This window comes from Bidens hawaiensis, unplaced genomic scaffold (assembly GCF_021521415.1).
Source record: "Bidens hawaiensis isolate Kalapana, Puna unplaced genomic scaffold, B.hawaiensis_p1.1 tig00092177_1, whole genome shotgun sequence".
Taxonomy (NCBI): Eukaryota; Viridiplantae; Streptophyta; class Magnoliopsida; order Asterales; family Asteraceae; genus Bidens; species Bidens hawaiensis.
Genome location: NW_027504451.1, coordinates 3,139 through 11,265, shown reverse-complemented (window position 1 = coordinate 11,265; position 8,127 = coordinate 3,139). Strand labels below are relative to the sequence as shown.

Genomic DNA, 8,127 nt, shown 5'->3' with positions numbered 1-8,127 from the left:
TTGTTGTTGCGCTGCTCTCCAGCTTGTGGAGGCAGTGTGTGGTTGGTGTGTTGCGTTGGTATTTTGTTTATTGAAATTCACACTTAGAAAAAAAAACAAAGATAATCAATGTAATTTCTATACACCATCCATCCTCTAATTATTATTACTATATAACAAAAAAGAAGTTTGGTGACGCAAGAGCCCTATTGAGCCACTTGGCGTCATCGAACTGGTCCGCAAAATTTGTTTCTATTTTTTAGTTCAGTCATCGTAACGAATGTAACGGAAACCGACCGAACGCTAATTTTTTGTTTTAGTTTCGTTAACATAATGAACATGACGGAAGCCTACCGAACTCCCATAGACTCACTGCCTCGACATTTGGGATTGACAATGGTCAGGTTTACCAACACTCAAGATTTACCGACCGATGCCACCCCATTGGTCCACCTCAATTTTTATAATTTTTTTGTGTTATATTTGTTTTTAATTCCGGCACAATAACGCATGTCACCGAAACCGATCGAATTCGCGCTGAATTATTTGTTCAACGCTTGGGTTAAAACCGTTCGAGCTTTACCGACCTGCCTGACGCAACGTGCCGGATAAAAAACTAGTTTACTTTACAAAATATAACCCTGTTGCGCTGGGTAAAAAACTAGTTTACATTACAAAACATAACCCTTTGCTTACTAATTCAAAAATCATTAAAAACTATAAAAAAAAAATAAAGTCCTGATTTTTCAAGGATTTATAAATAAGCATCTACGATAAACCACCCTTTCCACATTTGTTATTTATAGAAATAATAATAACAGGGGCGTATTATCCAAGGGAGTTAGGTGACACTCCACAACACGACACCTTCTAACATCACAAACTAAGTCCACGTCATCCCGATACGACAAAACCAAGATCTTACCCCACCACTCCAGCACCACCACGTCAGCCCCGGACATTTTGATTTTTTCATTAGTCAGCTGTAACAACCAACCAACCAACAGACATAAATACAATACATACAATTACATAGTACATGCATACACCACCTGCCACCTTAACAATCTCCGCCTACCTTCACCGTATAAATACTCATCAATCCCACACCTTATTATTATTATTATTATTATTATTATTATTATTTCTCTCTCTAGGGTTTGGACTCTATGGCTTTCTCCTTACTTCTCCGGCCAACCAACCCGCCGCCGGTTGTCGAAACATCCCGTCCCGGCCCATCATTAGCCACTCGATCGTCTTCGTTAAACCTTCAATTTAGGCCATCTTCGTCGTCTCTACAGTTGAGTATTGTGTTTACTGTTTTGTTAAAAGACTTTATTATTATTATTATTTGATGAATGAATTGTTTGATAGGATATGTAAGTCAGGGAGGATTAATCTAATTAAAGCTACTGCTACTCAGACACCCACAACTGTTCCAAGTAAGAATATTTATATGAGTTTATAGAATAATGCATACCACCTGTTCGATCAAATGCCCAAGTTAACTGTTTCTCAATTTTTAACAAACTGAATCTGGTTGAAATTTGTGTAGAGTCGGGTACCGGTGGGAAGACCAAGGTCGGAATCAATGGTATGCTTTCTGACATTGATGTTTGACTGTTTAAGAAATCAAATATGGTAGATAGTTCATTATTAGACTATCGATATGGGCGCCCTTTGGGGCGCGTTGGGCGCCTTCTCACTCTCTCTCTCTTCCTCTCACACACACACATACATATGTATTTATATATTTAATGGGGCGCCCAAGGTGGCTTTAAACCATAGCGAGGCATTATGGAGAAGGGCTTCGAAGCCCCCGGCCCCCGGTGCCCACATGGCGCTGTGGAGGGGCTTCGATGCCCCCCACCATAGCGGATAGTCTTACTGTATTTATTTGTTCTTCCCCAATGCATGTATTATATACATTTATTAAGTTATATATGAAAGTCAAATTGGGGCTTCGGTTTTAAGTACTTTTGAACAATTACTGCATCTGATGATCTGATTGAAGTGAACCTGTAGTTTTGTTCAGTGTTGTAAAAATTGGTACAGGGTAGGGTGCCGAGGCGATTTCTTCAACTCGGCCAACATTGTATCCGGTCAAAATCTTGGCTAATTTCACCCGGAAATGAAGCTAAGTTCGTTCCCTTTCGTCAAGTATAAGGGTTTTAGCCGCTAGGAAAGGAAGAGGATTTATACCGTAAACACACAACTTCCACCCTGTTGGCTGTAGTTTTAGCTTGTATATGTGAAAAATGAATAAGAAAATAAAGTATATCCGGGGGTTGCTTTCCCTTAGTAATAGTACTTTTTTTGAAATACGAGGCCCAGAACCCTAGACGGGGCAGTGAGGTAGCAGCAGTGGACGAATCGAGACTATAAAAATCGGAATTGGTCAAACTTGGTCAAGTCAGATTTTTTCCGTTTTTCGCTGATTTCACTGATTTTTGCTTTATTCACCAATTTCACTGTTTTTCACGGAGATAACATGGAAGACGAGAATTAAATGATTACTATGCCTATAATATTAAAGAATGAGTATCAATTTTGAAATACTTTATTATTTGAACATGTATCCTTTTGGTTTATATTGATATTCTCATAGTATATTATAAATATTAGTATACTTATGATATTTGACATATATATCATTTCCCAAAAATTAGTTTATTTATAATTTACCATGTCCGAGTACTCGTAACTCCCAAATCGACTGACCTAGTAGCGCCTATCGACTTCGGCAACCATGATTTTGTTTATTTGATAATCATATATCATTATCTTTATTATGGCTAGAGATTGAAGAGAATCATTGCGTGAAACTTACAGGTTTTGGAAGAATAGGGAGGTTGGTATTGAGAACAGCAACATTTAGAGATGATATTGAGGTTGTTGCAGTCAACGACCCTTTTATTGATTCCAAGTACATGGTAAGGATAAACTTCACAAGATTAATTGGACATATTAGTATATATGAAGGTTATAATAAAGTAGTTGAAAGATAATCATGAGATGAATGTCTTTTTCAGGCTTACATGTTGAAATATGATTCTACACATGGCCCATTTAAAGGAACCATCAATGTTGTTGATGAATCCACTTTGGAAATCAATGGGAAACATATCAAAGTCACTAGCCAAAGGTATCTAAAGGTCTTCTTAGTAAATAATGTTGTAAATTTATCCTAAACTTCATATGTCTTCAGAGACCCTGCAAGTATTCCTTGGGGTGATTTTGGAGCCGACTATGTTGTTGAATCTTCTGGCGTTTTCACAACTATTGATAAGGCTTCAGCACACAAGAAGGTAAAATTTGAGTTTCTTTTACTTCTTTTAAAAGACATGTGTACCCCTAGGCTGACTCTTGTTGGTGTCAATGTGCAGGGTGGTGCCAAGAAGGTGGTGATCTCGGCTCCATCAGCCGATGCACCTATGTTTGTTGTAGGAGTAAACGAGACAACCTACAAGCCAAACATGGATATTGTTTCTAATGCTAGCTGCACCACTAATTGCTTGGCTCCTTTAGCCAAGGTACAATTCTTTTGAGTTTTTCTGCAATTGTGATTTGTGGTCGCCGTTTCTTTAAATACATGGTTTAATATTAAACAGGTGGTTCATGAGGAGTTTGGGATTGTTGAAGGTCTTATGACAACTGTGCATGCAACCACAGGTCTGTTTGTCTCTTTATGTTTTGTACTTTGTACATATATATACTTGTGCATAAACATTTCATATGGATTTAAAAAGATCATGATTATATTATTCTGTATGCATTTATTCAGCTACACAAAAAACCGTTGACGGGCCTTCAATGAAGGACTGGCGTGGAGGTCGTGGTGCTGCACAAAATATCATCCCTAGTTCAACTGGTGCTGCCAAGGTATACAAGGGTCTTCAAATAACATTAGATCTTAACTTATTTGATCGGTTTAAACTTAAAAGTGAAAACTTTTGAACTTCATACTTTGCGTATGCTTGATTTCAGAAATTTGCAATATTAATTTTATTTTTTGTGTTAAAATTGCAGGCTGTAGGGAAGGTATTACCGGAACTTAATGGAAAACTAACAGGTATGGCCTTTAGAGTCCCGACAGCAAACGTTTCTGTTGTGGATTTAACTTGTCGACTTGAGAAGAGTGCTTCTTATGAGGATGTTAAAGCTGCAATCAAGTATGCCATTTATGATTGCCTTATTGAGTTTATTGTAATTACTATGTAATTAGCAAGTTGACTCATACATGGTCTCTGTTTGTATTGAAGGTATGCCTCTGAGGGTCCTATGCAAGGAATCCTTGGATATACTGATGAAGATGTTGTCTCCAATGACTTTGTTGGCGATTCCAGGTCAATCTAGTCTTCATTTTGACTTTTTGTTATTTGGGTAGACTGATGAAGATGTTGACTTTGACCTTTTCAGGTCAAGTATTTTTGATGCAAAGGCCGGCATAGGGCTAAGTGCATCATTTGTGAAGCTGGTGTCCTGGTATGACAACGAGTGGGGTTACAGGTATCAAACAATTCATGTATTTCTGTTTGTTATTTGGGTTCGCCTGGGCTGTTCTTTGTGGGAATGCGGGTCATTAAACGAGTGTTTAAAATTGGTTTTTGTGCAGCAATCGAGTGTTGGACTTGATAGAGCATATGGCATTGGTGGCAGCAGCTTCCAACTGAGAGCAAAATGTTATGGTCTTTTTCTTGAAATGATAGTGTAGAATTGAACAGATGGTTTGATATTTGAACCAGACTGGATGGTAGCAAATATTGCCATGTCTTGCTTCAAACATGGGAAATAAAGAACGTCTGCTTGACATTTGCCATCTTATGACCATTTGATACTTATTCCTCACCGTAAATTGTCGTGAGACACTCTTGCCACTGATGTTTATCTTGTACCTGAAAGATGAATTGTTTGTTTTTTAGTATAAGAACGGAAACCATGTTCGAATCTTGCTTTCAGTAGTTTTCTACTTTTAAGCGTGTAAGTGGTAACACCTGAATGTCTGGTACCTTTCTTGCAGAGAAGTCTTTATGTTCGAATCTTGTTTCCACTTATTTATACCATAAGCTCTTGAATGCCACCTACATGCCACATGTTGTCAATTAACAGATCCTGTTGGTTAGCACTGACAGGCCCTTGAGTTTTCCGATAGCATGTTCTCGTGGTTACCAGGCCCTTGAGTTTTCTGATAACATGTTCTCGTGGTTACCACTTCCCAGTGTGTTGGGTTTGGTTGACCATAAAAACTTATTTACAAAATGAGATAATGTTAGTGTCTAATTGTATTCAGTGGGTTTCATGTCTGTCGTACTACTGTTGATCCGATGGCTATTGCAAGACAAAGGGTGTTGAGAAAAAAATGGTTTTGGTTATGCTTGGTTCCTAAACTTAGCTGAACCAAACTGAGCTTGTTTATAATAGAGAGAATTTCATGAATAGTTCCAGTGGTTTGGGTTAAATTTTATACATCATCCCTAGTTTTTAAAGGTTGCATCTATCATCCCTAACCATAAACTTTGGTTTCATTGCTGGTCCAAAAAGATAACTTAGTTAACTTTTCAAGTTAAATATTGCACATGAGGGGCAAACTATGATAGCTTAGTCCATTTAATTCTTTCATCTTTCTCTCTTACCCGTTAACAACAACAACCCTTTTTAATGCTCCTCCCCATTACCTCGATTTGAAACCCTTGATGATCAAAGAACCCTAGACGATTGAAGAAGCATGGTGTTGCTTTTATTGGAATTCAAATAGTCTCACAATCTCTTTGTTATTTAGTTTATTTTCTTGCTTTATTATTTCCTGATTTCTAGCTCCTGGTAAACGTGAAAACAACATGGGCCCACGACGTGACAAAGCTCCCGCAAAGGATATCAAACTGGGCGATGTTGAACATTGTACGTTTTGCGGGAAAGACGGACACAATCGGGACGGTTGCTTCAAACGAATAGGATATCCTGACTGGTGGCCGGGAAATAAAAAGCGTGAAAAGACAAAGAAAATGGTAGCGTGTGTTGAAACAGACATCAGCCCTATCACAGGTTTAACTAAGCAACAATATGAAGTTTTTTTGAAACATTTTCCAGATCAAACCCGACGGCTTATATGGCAGGTAATGAAAACTATCGTAATGATTGGGTAATTGATTCGGGGTCCACCAAGCACATCACACACGATGTTGGGATTCTTGAAAACAGAGTTGAGACCCATAACGAAACACCGGTTGTTATTCCAAACGGAGAATCAATATCCGTTGAAGGGAAAGGTGAATGCACACTGCCGGGGGGGGGGACTAAAATAAAATGAGTTCTTTATATTCCCAAATTTACTTGCAACCTTTTATCAGTTAGTCGACTTAGTCGGGACCTTCAATCAGCAATAACTTTTTTTCCTGATTTTTGTGTCATGCAGAAGCTATACACGAGGAACTTGATTGGTGCGGGTGAGTGCAGGAGCAGTTTGTACCGAATGGGGATGTTTGGAGTCGAGAGGAAATCTTTGATGACAACCGTTGACATTTGGCACAAAAGCTTGGGTCACGCTTCCGGTGAAAAACTTGCTCAAATAGATTTTCTTAAGAATGTTTCTTTCAATAAAATGTGTGATTTTTTGTTCAAAGGCTAAACACACTAGACTTCCTTTTGAATTAAGTGAAACAAAAACTAAGGATTGTTTTGAATTATTACATTGTGATATTTGGGGAAATATCGTACACCCTCCTTTTCGGGTGCCAATAATTTTTTAACGGTTGTTGATGATTTTAGTAGGGCGGTTTGGGTTTTCTTATTAAAATTTAAACATGAGGCGGGTGCATGCCTCATGAACCTTTACAATATGATAAAAACCCAATTTGGAAAAACCGTTAAAAGAATTAGAAGTGATAACGGGGGGGGGGGGGGGGGTCACATCAAACGAGATGATTAATTTTTATAGTGAAAAGGGCATCTTGCTTGAAACCACGTGTCCTCACACCCCACAACAAAATGGGGTTGTAGAAAGAAAACACAGACACATTCTAGAGACGGCTCGTGCTCTTCGGTTTGAAGCGAGCCTATCAAAAAAATTTTGGGGCGAGTGTGTCTTGACCGCCATTTACGTTATCAATAGACTACCTTCCCAGGTCATTGAAAACAAAACGCCATATGAAATAGTTTTCAACAAAAACCCAACTATAGTTTCATGAAAGTTTTTGGCTGCTTGGCTTATTTTAGAAGCAATGAAACAAAAGGGGATAAATTCGAAGCAAGGGGGAGGCCCGGGGTGTTTTTGGGCTACCTGGCAGGGACAAAAGGCTACAAAATTTTTGACATTGAAAATAAAAGTATTGTTGTCTCAAGGGATGTGAGATTCCATGAGAATCATTTTCCATTTGATAAGAAGCAGGTGACTTATGATGACACAGAATTGTTTGAATTATATGATGGGCATATTGAATGTGAAAGTGAAAAGGTAGGTGAGGTCCATGATGTGGATAAGCCCATAATAATAGAAAGCTCACAACAAGTTGAAACCCAAAATGAAATGGGTGAAGGCCCTAACACAGAAACTACAAGCCCATCTTCAGATTCAGAAAAAAGCCCAACAAACCGGGACACTCAGTTACTCTGAAAATCCGGACTCAGCCATTGAACGTACTCAGGATAAGAGAAACTGGTCTCAACCTAAGCATTTCAGCGATTATCATGTCCAACTTCCCCCATCGGTCGACCATGCACGAGCTCCGCCAAATTCGAGTTCCTCAACGGTATACCCCTTGGCTAACTTTGTTACAATAATTTTTCTAATTCTCACAAAGCATTTCTAGCGGCCATCGACTCGAACGATGAGCCAAAGTATTTTCACCAGGCCGTTAAAAATGACACGTGGAAAGAAGCAATGAAAAATGAAATTCAAGCTCTTGAAAAGAATGGTACGTGGACCTTAGAAAAACTACCTGAAGGAAAATGTGCCATTGATTCCAAATGGGTGTACAAAGTGAAGTATAAGCCGAACGGTGAAGTCGAAAGATACAAAGCGCGTCTCGTCGTGAAGGGATTTACCCAAATGGAGGGGATTGATTATCATGATACTTTGCCCCTGTAGCCAAACTAGTTACCGTCAGAACCCTTTTAGCGGTGGCGGTTAAAAGAAATTGGGTCATTCATCAA

The 8,127-nt window shown here is 38.7% G+C and overlaps 1 protein-coding gene across 1 annotated transcript; it reads left to right on the top strand.

Moving 5' to 3' along the window:
- The first annotated feature begins 1,129 nt into the window (after positions 1 to 1,129).
- LOC143607974 (glyceraldehyde-3-phosphate dehydrogenase GAPCP1, chloroplastic-like) lies at positions 1,130 to 4,852 on the top strand. The gene is made up of 13 exons (XM_077083211.1): positions 1,130 to 1,279; positions 1,354 to 1,421; positions 1,535 to 1,573; positions 2,812 to 2,912; positions 3,012 to 3,124; positions 3,188 to 3,287; positions 3,366 to 3,512; positions 3,591 to 3,651; positions 3,764 to 3,861; positions 4,009 to 4,151; positions 4,242 to 4,325; positions 4,399 to 4,488; positions 4,595 to 4,852. The coding sequence occupies exons 1-13, from the start codon at positions 1,149 to 1,151 to the stop codon at positions 4,650 to 4,652; spliced, it is 1,233 nt and encodes a 410-aa protein (XP_076939326.1). The 5' UTR covers positions 1,130 to 1,148; the 3' UTR covers positions 4,653 to 4,852.
- Positions 4,853 to 8,127: the final 3,275 nt, after the last annotated feature.